Consider the following 15,201-nt stretch of genomic DNA (forward strand, 5'->3'; position numbering starts at 1 on the left):
GTCCAGTGAGGTAGTAGGGTTTTTAGTGCTTTCCATTTTCTGGGGTAAGTGGGGTAAGAATGTGTGTGCATGTACAGAAAAACCATCAGTTCAGTCTCTGCAGTTGAGGAGTCTGATGGCTTGGGGGTAGAAGCTGTTGCAGAATCTGGTCGTGCTGGACCGGATGCTGCGGTACCTTCTTCCCGAAGGCAGGAGGGAGAACAGTTTGTGTGAGGGATGGGTGGGGTCATTCACAATGCTGGTTGCTTTGCGGATGCTGCGGGTGGTGTAGATGTCCGTGATGGAGGGGAGAGAGACGCCAATGATCCTCTCAGCTGTCCTCACAATACGCTGGAGGGTCTTGCGGTCAGAGACGGTGCAGGTCCCAAACCAGGCAGTGATGCAGCTGCTCAGGATGCTCTCAATGGTCCCTCTATAGAAGAGTGTGAGGATGGGTGGAGGGAGACGGGCCTTTCTCAGCTTCCGGAGGAAGTAGAGACGCTGCTGGGCTTTCTTGGCTGTAGAGCTGGTGTTCAGGGTCCAGGTGAGGTTATCTGCTAAGTGGACATCGAACTTGGTGCTCTTAACAATCTCCACAGAGGACCCGTCGATGTTGAGTGGAGAGTGGGTGTGTTGTGCTCTCCTGAAGTCATCAACCAGCACGGTTGTATCATCGGCGAACTTGATAAAGCTGTTAGAACTGTGTTTTGCAGCACAGTCATGAGTCAGCAGGGTGAACAGCAGAGAACTCAGGACACTGCCCTGGGGGGCCCCAGTGTTCAGTGTGATGGTGCTGGAGGTGCTGCCCCCGAACCGGACTGACTGGGGTCTCCCCATCAGAAAGTCCAGGATCCAGTTGCAGAGGGGGGTGTTGAGGCCGAGCGAGCTTAGCTTCCTGATGAAGTTCTGTGGGATGATGGTGTTGAATGCTGAACTGAAGTCTATAAACAGCATTCTGACGTAAGTGTCCTTCTTCTCCAGGTGGGTGAGGGAGAGATGAAGGGTGGTGGTGATGGCATCGTCCGTGGAGCGTTTGGGACGATACGCAAACTGCAGGGGGTCCAGTGAAGAGGGCAGTCGTGTCTTGATGTTCCTCATGACTAGCCTCTCGAAGCACTTCATGATGATGGGTGTAAGTGCAACGGGACGGTAGTCATTGAGGCAGGACACTGTGGACTTCTTCGGCACGGGAACGATGGTGGTGGACTTGAGGCACATTGGGACAGTGGCGCTGCACAGGGAGATGTTGAAGATGTCCGTGAGAACATCTGTCAGCTGGTCTGCGCACTCCCTGAGCACTCTGCCGGGGATGTTGTCTGGTCCTGCAGCTTTTCGTGGGTTGACTCTGCGCAGAGTGTTCCTCACATCCACTGCAGTCAGGCACAACACCTGCTCGTCCGGCTTGGGCATGGTCTTTCTCGCCATCGTGTTGTTTTGTGCCTCAAACCATGCATAAAAGTTGTTCAGGGCATCAGGGAGGGAGGCATCACGTTCACAGGACGGTGGCATTGTCCTGTAGTTGGTGATTGCCTGGATGCCCTGCCACATACGCCGCCCGTCACCCGTGTCCTTGAAGTGGCTGTGGATTCTCTGGGCGTGTGCACGCTTTGCCTCTCTGATGGCTCTTGACAGGTCGGCTCTCGCTTTCCTCAGGGCCACCTTGTCACCCACTCTGAAGGAGGAGTCGCGGGTCCTCAGCAGCGCACGTACCTCAGCAGTCATCCAAGGCTTCTGGTTTGGGCGTGTAGTGATGGTCTTGGAGACAGTGACATCATCAATACACTTGCTGATGTAGCCAGTGACTGATGCTGCATACTCCTCCAAATCAACAGAATCGCCTTCAGTAGCAGCCTCCCTAAACATGTCTCATGCAGTGCGCTCAAAACAGTCCTGAAGGGCAGAGATGGAGCCTGCCGGCCAGGTTTTCACCTGCTTCTGAATTGGTCTGGAGCATCTGATGAGTGGTGTGTATGTTGGAGTCAGCCAAACACACATGTGGTCCGAGAAAGCGAGGCGGGGGCGGGGCTCCGCCCGGTACGCGCTGGGGATGTTTGTGTAAACAAGATCCAGCACGCTCGCTCCTCTCGTTGCAAAGTCCACATGTTGATGGAATTTAGGGAGCACTGACTTGAGATTTGCGTGGTTGAAATCTCCGGCGATAATAAACAGTCCGTCTGGGTATTTGTTCTGCAGATCGCTGATAGACCGATAGAGTTCACACAGAGCCTCTTTAGCATTAGCACCAATGCTAGCGCTGGGTGGGATGTAGACAGCAGCTATTAGCACGGCGGAGAACTCCCGTACTAAATAAAAAGGTCTGCACTTGACTATCAGGAACTCCACCAGCGGAGAGCAGTGTTTGGCGACAGTCACAGCGTTGTTACACCATTACGTGTTGATGTAAACACACACGCCTCCACCGCGGGTCTTCCCGGATAGAGCCGTGCTCCTATCCGCTCTGAACGCGGTTAGCCCGGCTAGCTGAATGGCGCTGTCCGGAATGTTGTCGTTCAGCCACGATTCCACAAAAACCAAAGCACAGCAGTCTCTGAACTCACGTTGGGTTGTTCGCTTGAGTCGGATGTAGTCCAGTTTATTGTCAAGGGAACAGATGTTTGCCAGAAAGAGCGATGGTATAGCCGGCCGGCTAGGACTAGCCTTTAGCCTCGCGCGGATCCCGGCTCTCTTTCCGCGCTTCCGCTTACGCTCGCACCGCTTGCGATGGCACTTCCGCTGGGCTCCGGCGTCAGGAAACACCGCGGGCTGGCGGCCTGGGTCTCTTAGCAGGCTAAGCTCAAGTAGCGTCTGTAGAACCTCGTCCGGTAGCGTGTTTTCTGGCTGATTTCTCCACTGTAGCAGGGTCTGGCGGTGGTAGAACATGTGCACGGGTGTTCCGATGCACATATTTGCAGGAAATAAACGGAAAAAACGACAAATAGTAACACAAAAGCACCATTTAACAGACCCGGAGCGGCCGCTGCGTGTTAACGCGCCGCCATCTTGGGTGGGTAGCTATCTAACCACGTAGTCAGTGTCCATAGGACATGGCAAAAGTCATAAAGAGATTTATGTGTTTCACTTTAAGCATTCACGGTCACAAGGCCTGGTTTACACAGCAAATTGTATTATGATGACTAGCAGAATCTTGAGATGATGAGCTGCATCCCAATCCTGCCCCCGGCACACACTTACTCTGCATTCTCCCATTCTCCCATTATGTGGACAACTTTCACTAGTGGGTTGGTTGCATGTAAAGATTGAGTGGTGTATATAATAAGGGAAATATAATGAGTCAAAACTGTTATGTATTAATTCATACAGTTTTATAACAGTTTTAGGGTTTTGGGATTTCCTCTAGTTTATAGCGGAGAAGGAGAAGGAGTAACTAAACCAAGAAAAATACAGTTTGACATTCTAGGTCCCCAATGAATAAAACTTTTATTATACTTTCATAAAGTTCCTTTTATATTATCATATTTTAAGACTAATGGTAACAGTAAATCTAAAGTTAAAGGGGTTAGTTAACTAATGGTGACATGTAAGTAGCACTATATATTATTCACCAAACCTTTCCAGACCTACATTAAAGCTTTTCTGCATTTCGTGATGAAACGAAGAAGTACACATTGACAAGCTGAGGCTTGCTAGTTAGATCAATATCTGTACTCTGGCTTGACAAAAGCAAGTCTCTGTCATTTCAAGAGCTGAAGTGCAGCAAAGCACTGCAGATAATTTCAAAATCTCCCTATTTGGCAAGAAGGGACAGTGTTGTATTTGTAAATCTGACTTGTTTTAAGGAATAATTCAACACGCAAATTGCACATTCTCATCTAAATTTAGTTAATCAGGAAGCTGACCACACTGGATTTGGAATTAAAACAAATAAGATATAAATAAACCGTAGACTTTCAGGTTTAATAAGTGTTTAGGAATTACAACCATTTCCCCACAAAGCCTCCTCATTTCAGGGGCCCAAAATTAATTAGACAAATGACCTCAAAAGCTATTTTATGGTTTGCATGGGCTATTTCCTTGTTCATCCATCATCAGTTAAGCAGGTAAAAGTTTTGGGTTTGGATGTCTATGGAAAACAACTGTGAGGGATGATCACAGAATTCATTCCATGGTAAAGAAAAAATATCAACATTCTGATAATACTCACCTCTGAATGGAAAAAGAGCTAGTGGGGTTAGCGGGTAATGCTAATGCTGCTCCAGCAGTGCTAGCTGGGGCTAGTAAGTCCTTTTTATCTCCTTTTTATCTGGCATTTAGTCCCAAAAAATTTGGTATGTCAGCTTTATGTAACAAAGTTCAAGTAAATTGTTACCAAGAACCCCTTTTCCATATTTCTTTTCACTATCCGGTTTTCTCTTTTCTCACCTTCCACAACAAACGCGTGAGACACTTCATCTCCCTCCTGAATGACCCTCGCCCCCTGGCCGGCCGTGGTGAGGAAGGCGCAATCCACCAGCATCAGTATCTGCTTCCTGCCCACAAACCTCAGCCACTCGTTCTCCATCAGCGCCGCCTCGATCGCCCTCTGAGACCTGGGAGACAGAAAGTGACAGAAAGAAAGATAAAGACAGAGCAAAACAGGCTCTGCATCAATATCTCAGTGCCGCTGGCCGAGCTGCGCTATTGGTTTGCCTCAAAACAGAGAGAAAAAACCCACTGTGGCATCAAACACTATTATCAGCTTCTGTTTCTCTCATGTGGGGGGAATCTCCAGGCATGGCTTTCAGAGGTGTTGTAGACCCTCAGGTCATGGCTATAATTTACAGGTGGAAAAGAGAGATGAAGGCCAGACAGAAGCAAACAAATTGGAAAGATACAGCAAATATGGGCTTTTCAGGCTTTTGTATTTTCTTATTTTATATATTTTATATATTTTCTTATAACGGTTAACTATTAGAAATTTCCAATTATTGATTTTTTTTTTAAAGACAATCCTACGTAGCTGGATCGTCTTGTGATTGTGAAGACAGAGGCAGAAGCTTATCTGATGCTGCACAGTTTATATAGTCATCTAGTGCCCAGGGATTCTGTCCATCTCTGGGTGCTTTTTGAAGTATGTTTGGGTCATTGTCCTGCTGGACGGCCCGTAATCTAGTACGTAAACCCAGGACACTTTGTCTTACATTGCGACCCGAAATCTTTTGATAATCTTCAGATTTCATGATGCCCAGTGCCAGAGGCAACAAAGAAAACACCAAAACGTACTTGAATTGTAGGTACTGTGTTCTTTTCTTTGAAGGCCTCATTCCATTTTTGGTAAACAGTAGAATGATGTGCTTTACTAAAAATCTCAATTTTGTTCTCATTTGTCCACAAGATATTTTAAGGATTTTGGCTTACTCACATACATTTTAGCAAACTGCAGTCTATTTTTGTGTCTCTGTGTCAGCAGTAGGGTCCTCCTGGGTCTTCTGCCATAGGGTTTTATTTCATTCAAATGTTGACGGATAGTTCATGCTAACACTGATGCACCCTGAGCCTGCAGGCCAGCTTGAATTTATTTGGAACTTTATTGGGGTTGTTCCATCTGGACTAACCTGTGTACCAGTGTATTTTTCTCTACTGTTTACATCCCGGGAGATTAGCTACAGTGCCATGAGTTGTAAACTTCTTAATTAACATCCCTCTTTTTAATATGGTTTCAGGTGTGATTTTTAAATTGCCCACATCTGTTGCCACAGGTGAGTTTAAAACATCAAATGCTTGAAAAAAGGTTGTCTACCCATCATTTTGAAAAAGTGCCAATCATTTTACATGTATCTGTTTTTGTGTTGTACCAATTCACACAAAGGAAATAAACATGTGTATAACGAAACAAATAATTAGAATTTTTTTTAATAATTTTTTGGGAGAAATTCTGGGGTGCCAACACTTTTGGCCATGACTGTATGGAACCCAACTGATATTTAGCAGAGTATTATTGACAATTAAGTATTTATTTAAGTTTTTTGTTTAGTCAAGTCTTATATTTACCTTTTTTTATTTCAAGAGGAAGTTTAAATGAGCTGGTGTCCACAGACTTTTCATCGTGAATTGTTATTACCACATTTCATTACCACACTCATCCCTAGCCTAGAGGCAGAACAATATGTAGAGCAGTGGTGCACAAAATAAGATGAGAGTTAGTGGATTTAGTTATTAACTCACTCCTGGCTCTTGCTGTGGCTCATTGGGGGGCTTTGTAGGAGCAGTTTGGGGTCCACACTCATCGGGTCTGTCACCACAGCTCTTCTCTTTGACCGAAGTGAGGGAACTCGATGCTGCCCTAAAGAATTAAAAACAATAGTGAAATTTAACCTTACATAATAGTGAGCATAATATCAGCCAATATTTTAATGAAAATACCAATAAAATACCAATTACTGAATGAAGGGTATTTGAAGTGACGTTATATAAAGTGACATGCAAAGGTTTGGGAACCCATAGTCAACATCTTCCTTTTAAATAGCTGAGCAAATAAAAAAAATCAATTATTTAAAAATCATTCAATGTTATTTTCTGGATTTTTTTTCTGACAGTAAAAAATACAGACCTCTCCAAAATTTGTAGGTGGGAAAAACTAATTGAGTGTCAATTAGTATTTTCACAAAATCAGCTTATAGCACAGCACATAGAATACATCATCGCTGTCCAGTGATAAACAAGTATCTCCATCTTTGTGGATTTTTAGTATACTATATAATTTAATTGAAATGTCAAAATTTCTTGTTAAATGGACCAATAGAAATAAACTCTTGAAATAAACTCTTTTGACATTGAATTCCACTGAAAGTTAAGAAGAAGTTGCCATTTTGGAGATACTTGCTTTTCATTGGACAGCGGCGATATACATGTAGCCTCGCAAACTTCACAGTTAGATTTAACAGCTAGATGTAAACATTTTTAATCACAGGGAGGTGGTTTGGCTTTGAGCAGATGATTGTTGCTCAAAAAACTGCAATCTGCTATGTAGGACAACAGCAGCCATTAAAACCCCACTTTTTAAATCAATTTTTCATCTGTGAACAGATCACAGCACAGAATATGAAGAATATAAAAAGCTTCGGTGTTCAGGTTTTCTCAGACAGACCTATATAAAAGTGAAAACTATAAAAAACTATAAAAGTTACCCGATTAAAAACTCTCAGCAAACTTTAGCAGAATCATTCTGCAAAAAAAAGTCCCTTACGATAAAAAGCAACAGATGGCAAAATATAACAAAATGTGTTAAAGTGGCACTCTCTGCTCACACAGATTTGCAAATGCACACACACACAGCTCGTCTAGAAGTATTGCCAATAAAATAGAACTCTCTGAAGCAGATATACTGCACATTAATCTACTGGCACCATGTCTAATGCCAGGCATGGGCTAGAAAAGTTGTATGAAAAGGAGTATGAAGCCCAAAGCATTGTGGAACCATGTTCTCTGGAATTACGTTGCTTCATGCTTCTGAGATTATTTGTGGAGGTGGGATAATAATCATCCAGCAGGAATAGGTTTTTAATCCAACAGCTTTGTGCCTTTCAATGTTCATCTAGATTACTAGAAATCTAATGATCATGTTCTGGTCCTCATCCTCCTTGTATTGAGGCATCACTAGTGATGGAGAATATACAGCTGATTAACAGCTGACTAGCAGCTGAATTGGTGGGGCATGGGCCACATAAATTGGTAATTTACTACATAAAAAAGCTAGTTAGTATTACTTCTAAGTGTGCAAATGGAACACAGCCCTTCACAGCTTAAATCTTGTGGGATTTCCCAGTTTTTGCACTGCGTACATTTTGTTTCGATAATCAAGGGGATTGAATGAAAAAAAGTTCTATCATGCCATCTCTATATGTAAATCACCAAGAAAATTGAAGTGAAAACTCATTATATACCCAGGTAATGTGGTGGTCTTGGCTCTGTTTATGCAATTTCTGATTGGCTCTCTTAAGAGACGCCACAGTGAGCGCTTCAGTGGGTTTGAAAATGGATAGAGTCAGAGGAAATTCAATGAGAAATATAATTAAAACATCAATAGCATCACTTCTGCCTGTGATTTTCTCTTCAATATGAGCCTGAAGGAGGGCAGGTTGGCGCGTCCTGCAGTGCAACAGCCTAAATTGTTAGCAGGGGCCTTCGATTTGGAATCAATCCCCCTCGCACCTGTTCTTCCGATACAGCTCAATAAGCTTCGGCGCCCTCTCTGCCTCACATTTCCATTTCTTCGGTTAGGTAGGCAAGGCGGAATTACACCGAAAAAAAAAGAGAAAAATGATGCAATTCATGATCACGTCCCTTTACGGGAAAAATACCCAATTTAAATGTTACATCACCATAATTGGGAGCAGATAGGGCAGGGTAGCGAAAGAGAGAGAGAGGGAGCGAGAGAGAGAGCACAGCTACACCAGATAAGAAAATCATCCAACAGAATCCCTACGTGCTGAATTTTGCAGAATTATTTTTTAAATAATCACAGTAATAAAAAAAACACCACCACCAGTGCCCATAGAGCAGATCTGGGCCAACTGCCATACAAAAGATTCATATATTTCTGAATATTCCAACCACTACAATAAAACCATCTGTCTGTACTGTGTACAGCACCCTCTATCAATGCATAGACTCCACAAGGTGCCCTGTGGTAGATATCTGGCCATGGATGAATTAGCCTTGAGTTAGCATTGGGCAGCCACCAACTGTCCATCCCTGTAGCACTTTTATGGGAGTTCAATGACATTTTCAACGTGTCAATTTAAAATATAAAAAGTATATATTTTATAAATATATAAAAAAATCTAAAAGTTCTTAAAAGTTAAAGAAAAAAAGAGATTTAAGACAGCATTAAATAACAAACAATATGAGGGCTAGCCTTGCATGTAGTAGTAACTTTTTCCATAGTTTAAGGGCTGATCTGAGTGACTTTGATAAAATGCATAGTTGTAAAAGTTCAGGGAGATAGGTTGAAAACCAATTAGTTATGAACTGGGGTGTAAATCCAAAAGTAACCAGACTAAATATATACAACAAAGACACAAACCTTGGTGCAGACTCTAGTCCGGACTTGAAAATATATTAAAGTCTGTTAATATTATATTAATATAAATATATATACTTATAATTTAACTTTAAAAAGAGGATGAACTGGAAAAGCATCTCCTGACTCTCCACAGAGAGACAGATCCTGACCAGGCACGGGCTCAGTGACCACAGTCTGGCAACTGAAAAGGCCAGATTTAAAAACAGACTGCGTGGTCAGACTCTGAGACAGGTGAGGTCAAGACAGAGATGCGCTGTCTCCTTCACAGTGAAAGATCCAAACAGACACGTGAACTTTTCACAAACTATTTTAAACGTCTAATCGCACATTCTAAGAATCACAAACGATTCTTTAAAAGCTCAAAGAGAGAGAGAGAGAGAGAGAGAGAGAAATCAACAGAAAGAATGAAAGAAACAGCGGCAAAGACATTATAAATCCAATTCAAGATGAGTTTGGTAGCCGTTTTCAGATTATATGTTTGATGTTCAATAAATTTTGATACCCTATTATCAGTGATGGTATAGTTACTTTGAAAAAGTAATCCGATTACTGATTACTGATTACTCCTTTAAAAAGTAACTTAGTTACTTTATGGATTACTTGATTTTAAAAGTAACTTAAGTTACTTTATTAGTTACTTTCAGCAGCTGCAGACACCACCTCCCGCCGCCTTAACATAAACATTATAACCAGTTTTGCCAATACTCCCTTTATTGGAAAATACATTTTTAACAGCAACAATTTATCTCTATTACCGGTAAGTTGAACTATTTCCTAAAAAAATAAGTTTAACTTAACATAAATATTTTTTTATAAAAAATAAAATATGGTCTTTCTTGATTTTACTAAACATATATTACAAAAAATATATAAAATAAAGAAAGTCTTACTTGACCTGACATATTTAACACTGTAAAACTGAACATTGAACCTGTTGTTCTCTGCAGGGCAGCAAGGAGTGGTTTTATAAAACAGAACCGTGTATATGGTCTAGACCAGGGATCACATATTTGCAGACTGCGGTCCGGGTCCGGATACGGACACTTTTACCAGCACTAAAACACTTTTACAAACGCTGAAACACTTTTACAAACGCTGAAACACTTTTACAAACGCTGAAACACTTTTACAAACTGCGATTTCTGACGGAAAGGGAGGGTCTAACACACAGGAAGTGCTTGATGCGGACCCTCCTTGTCAGTCAAGCTGCGTTACGATGAGAGAGTGGAGTTATGGACACTAAACTATGTTTTGTGGCACGTATTTTAGCAGCAGCAGTAAATACTTAAACTATCACTGTCCTGTTGCTACCCCCGCCGCGGGGTTCACCTAATACCCCGGGGGTTCGGCTAATGCCACGCGGCCATCAGCCACTGCCCCCGCCGAGGGGTTCACCTAATACCCCGGGGGTTCAGCTAATGCCACGCGGCCATCAGCCACTGCCCCCGTCACGGGGTTCAGCCACTGCCCCCCGGTTATCAGCCACTGCCCCCGCCGCGGGGTTCAGCTAATGCCACGCGGCCATCAGCCACTGCCCCCGCCGCGGGGTTCAGCTAATGCCACGCGGCCATCAGCCACTGCCCCCGCCGCGGGGTTCAGCTAATGCCACGCGGCCATCAGCTAATGCCCCCGCTGAGGGGTTCAGCTAATACCCCACGGAGTTCAGCCACTGCCCCGCGGCCATCAGCTAATGCCCCCGCCGCGGGGTTCAGCTAATGCCCCACGGAGTTCAGCCACTGCCCCGCAGGGTTCAGCCACTCCTGTACTGTATTACCTGAACCCCGCGGGCAGTGGCTGATGGCCGCCGGGCATTAGCTGAACCCCGCGGCGGGGGGGGGGGCAGTGACTGATAACCGAGGGGCAGTGGCTGAACCCCCGGGGTATTAGGTGAACCCCGCGGCGGGGGCAGTGGCTGATAACCGCGGGGCAGTGGCTGAACCCCTGGGGTATTAGCTGAACCCCGTGGCGGGGGCAGTGGCTGATGGCCGCCGGGCATTAGGTGAACCCCGCGGCGGGGGTAGCAACAGGACAGGGATAGTTTAAGTATTTACTGCTGCTGCCAAAATACGTGCCACAAAACATAGTTTGGTGTTCATAACTCAACTCTCTCATCGTAACGCAGCTTGACTGACAAGGAGGGTCCGCATCAAGCACTTCCTGTGTGTTAGACCCTCCCTTTCCGTCAGAAATCGCAGTTTGTAAAAGTGTTTCAGCGTTTGTAAAAGTGTTTCAGCGTTTGTAAAAGTGTTTCAGCGTTTGTAAAAGTGTTTCAGCGTTTGTAAAAGTGTTTCAGCGTTTGTAAAAGTGTTTCAGCGTTTGTAAAAGTGTTTCAGTATTTGTAAAAGTGTTTTGCGTCTTGTAAATTTGTTTTAAGTTTTGTAAATGTGTTTTAGTTTTTGTAATTTTGTTTTCTGACATGTTAATTTGTTTTGCACTTCAGGGCCACCGTATCCGGACCCAGACGTTGTCCAATACGGACCCATACCGGACCCAACTACTGAGAAGGATTTAATTCTGACAGTGTTCATTTAAAGCACCGGAACTTTTCTTGTCCTTACGGTACGTGCGCTCTGCGCCACAGTGAACTTCCAATCACGTGTGGTGTAACATCTTTAAATGCTCTCCTCTGCCAATCAAATTTGTGGCAGACCGCTGCCCTGGCTAGTGAATTGGGACGCGGCCGCAAAAAAAACTCCTTTCGCCCGAGAACTGGCGAAAAACGAAAACGGGCGGAAACTAAAGACACGCCGAGCGCGAGAGAGAGAGAGAGACAGGGGAGACGCGTGTGATTGGGGAAGAGCGGAGGGGGAATGGGTAAGGGAGCGGTGTGTGTGTGTGTGTGTGTGTGTGGAGGAGATGAGGTGGAGAGAGAGAGAGAGAGAGAGTAACGCACAGTGATTTAAATAAGTAACTTTAATCTGATTACTGGATTGGAAATAGTAACGCGTTAGATTACTCGTTACTGAAAAAAGGACATCACTAAGTCCTGACATCACTGCCTATTATATTCTCTTAACCAATGTAATGTGTGTGATTAGATTCTGTTGAACAAACTTGTCTGTTAAGCATAATAGAAAAATACCTATCCTACTTTTGTTGGAGCAACTGTCTCTACTGTCCATGGAATTATTTCTACTAGATTTTAGAACACATCTGTGAGGATTTGATTGCAGCTACAGAAGCACTAGTGAGCTCACGATGTTGAATAATCACCAACCCATCTCAACCCAAAAGTACAGAATACAGCCCCATCATTCCAGAGAACACAGTTCCAATGCTGCTTAACACCAGACAGGCTTTATATAACCCTCTTATCAATGGCGGTAGACATGATGCTAAGAGTGCCAATAGTTTCAGGTTTGTCTCTTACAGACTAAACAAGCTCTGTGTGCATTTGCAAATCTGCATCAGCAATGAGTGAAACTTTCAGTAGCTGAATGCCTGAGTGTGCCATATTGACAGTGAGTGTTTAGTGAAAGGTATGTTTATTGACTGCTACACAGTATATATGTTGGCATGGATAAACCATTCAGGAAAGGAAATATATTTATATTATAATAAAAATAGTCCATATTTGTCGCACTATCTGGTGCACCGGATTATAAGGTGCACTACTAATAAACATCTATTTTCTGGTCTATTTTGATACATACGGTGCACCCGATAAAAATGTGCATTAAGCAACACTAGTAATGATGCCTACATCTAAGTAAACAAGGATGTCGCCATGTTTCCCTTCTAATGGGGAAGCTGGGAGAAGCACCTAAGTAAACAAAACTGTAATTCTTAAAAGAACAGTTTCTTTTAAAGTCAAATGAGCGCTGAACGTTAATCTACACAGATTTCTCTCCTGGAAACTGTAAAGTGCTTCTGGTTATTGACAGTAAGCTTAGAATTCCAGTATTTTTCCCAGGGTAAGCGCTAGCAGTGGTTAGCAGTGCTAGCCAGCCCTGGTTAGCAGCATGGCCAGCCATGGTTAGTAGCGCTAGTCAGCCTTGGTTAGCAATGCTAGTCAGCCGCGGTTAGCAGTATAGCCAGCCCCAATTAACAACCCTACTTAGCCACAGTTACCAGCATAGCCAACCATGGTTAGCAGCATAGCCAGCATGCTTGCTTGAAGCAGTTTTATTCCTCTTCATTTTCATAAAGAAGTTAAATTCGGGAATCATGGAGCAATATTTTGTGCTGATTTATTTTATAAATTATTTTATAGCTAACTAGTTAGCTAGCTAGGTTACGGTTTTAATGGCTTAGGCTGACTAATCTCCAAATTTGTGTAATGATTACTCTGTTAATGTCTAATTGCATTTAAAAATGAATGTTATCTAGGGTGACCAAACGTCTGTATTTCCCGGGACATGTCCGTATTTCACGTCCTGTCTTTTTTTTTTTTTTCAAAAAGTGAGTAAATGTCCTGGTTTTTAAATTACTTTCATTGGACCATTAAATTTACAGGCACTAGGGCACTGCGCACGGTAATTCAGTGATATGTCTATCTACCAATCTATTTGCTAGCTAGTTAGCATATGCTATGTGTATATGTGTTAAGTCTAAAGCTTAACAAGTGTGTCAAAAATACATCTGAAATGCACCTAAAACAACTAAAACATTGATTAGTCTAAAGTTAGCACCATTAACAACCAACAGGTGTCAGCACATGAGCTGAATGCAGCCAGACTAAAACTGCTGGTGTGAATCTGCTGCTGGCATAAAATTGCTGCTCTATGGTTCAGCAGTCAGATGTTATTGGAGTAAGTAGGCTAGCAGGGAGAGTAATGTGTGTTTGTGGTCTCTTTGTATGAATATGACATACTCTATGACCAAGCTTTAGGACTAAGCCTTAAGACAATATAGCCTAAATGCGTACTCTTGGATTAATGGGAGGAAAATGTAATAGAAGTGACGTTTTCTGTTCTAAGCACACACTTTCTAAAAACTCTCCCACAAAAGGTTTTTGCACCAGATGGTTATAAATACACTGCCTGATTTACGAGACACTGTTTTCCCATATTTTAAAGAAGACGTTCTTAACCTGTTATAAATAAAATAGTTGACAAACCTTTGCAGAGCTTTGTTTGAATAAAACCTACCCAAATAATAATAATAATAATAGTCTTCAAAGATAAGGTATTTGTTCAGGCCTGTTCACACATATCCAAAATTACAGCTTCAGTTTCTCAATCAGTTTCTCTGATTTTGCTATTTATAGGTATATGTTTGAGTTAACTGAACATTGGTGTTTTATTCTATAAACTATGGACAACATTTCTCTTTAGAGCATTTATTTGCAGAAAATGAAAAATGGCCAGTTTTCAGACCTTAAATAATGCAAAGAAGTTTACACTGCTGGTGTAAATCAGCTGCTGGTATAAAATTGCTGTCTTGTGGCTCAGCAGTCAGATATTATTGGAGTAAGTGGGCTAGCAAGGCTAGTAATGTGTGTTTTGTGTACTCTCTCTGTAAATATGACATACTGTTACCTATAAAAAATGGACAAGAACAGGAGTGACATCAGCCCTGTAACACCACTGTAAAATAACACAAGAAGAAAACCTGACACACCAAACATGTCTGGCCTAATTCAGTGTTAGACAGTAACAGACCTGCTGTGGAGGAGCTGGGAGCACCGAGAGTGACCCGCAGGCGGTCCAGTTCTCCCTGCAGGCGGCGGATCAGGTCGTCTTTGGCGTCCAGCTCCAGCTCGAGTTCATCAATCAGAGCGTCTCTCTGCCGCAGCTCCTCGATCTTTAGCTGAAGAGCGAACTGCAGGTCTCTGAGAGTGCCCATAATGTCTAAAGAGGAAAAGACGCTAATAAGAACTACGGCATATGGCTCCTATACTTCAAATCACTTGATATCAAAAACGTATAGCTAATTAACACTGATTAGCTACAGAGTAAAGCCCTATCTGGAACAGATTAGTTTATCAGGGGGTTCTGGGGGAATTTTTTTCTTTAATGGAGGTCCTCTGTGATTTTATTCCCATCCGGAACAACCATGTATGTGTTTTTCTCAGACGTCCTCTGAGAAAATTACATGCTGAATTATCTACTGTTTTTCGCTGAACTCTGTGGTCCTCCGGTAATATTAGTCCCATCTGAACATATATCTCTGAGTTTTGTCACCTCATTTTTAATAAAATAGCTATTTATCCACTGCCCTGCACCGTAATTACTCTATCGGCACACATTTCCATGGAG

General features: G+C 43.0%; 1 protein-coding gene across 1 annotated transcript in view; it reads right to left on the reverse strand.

Annotated features, from left to right (window-relative positions):
• Window positions 1–15,201, reverse strand: part of prkg1l (protein kinase cGMP-dependent 1, like) — a 71,909-nt gene that overhangs the window by 54,144 nt on the left and 2,564 nt on the right. The window contains exons 2-4 of the mRNA XM_022671126.2: window positions 14,605–14,793; window positions 6,142–6,259; window positions 4,360–4,526 (exon numbers count right to left, since the gene is read on the reverse strand). Coding sequence (XP_022526847.2) covers window positions 4,360–4,526; window positions 6,142–6,259; window positions 14,605–14,788 — 469 coding nt within the window. The 5' untranslated portion in view covers window positions 14,789–14,793. The remainder of the gene's footprint in view (window positions 1–4,359; window positions 4,527–6,141; window positions 6,260–14,604; window positions 14,794–15,201) is intronic.

The sequence above is a fragment of the Astyanax mexicanus genome, chromosome 12, assembly GCF_023375975.1.
Source record: "Astyanax mexicanus isolate ESR-SI-001 chromosome 12, AstMex3_surface, whole genome shotgun sequence".
NCBI lineage: Eukaryota > Metazoa > Chordata > Actinopteri > Characiformes > Acestrorhamphidae > Astyanax > Astyanax mexicanus.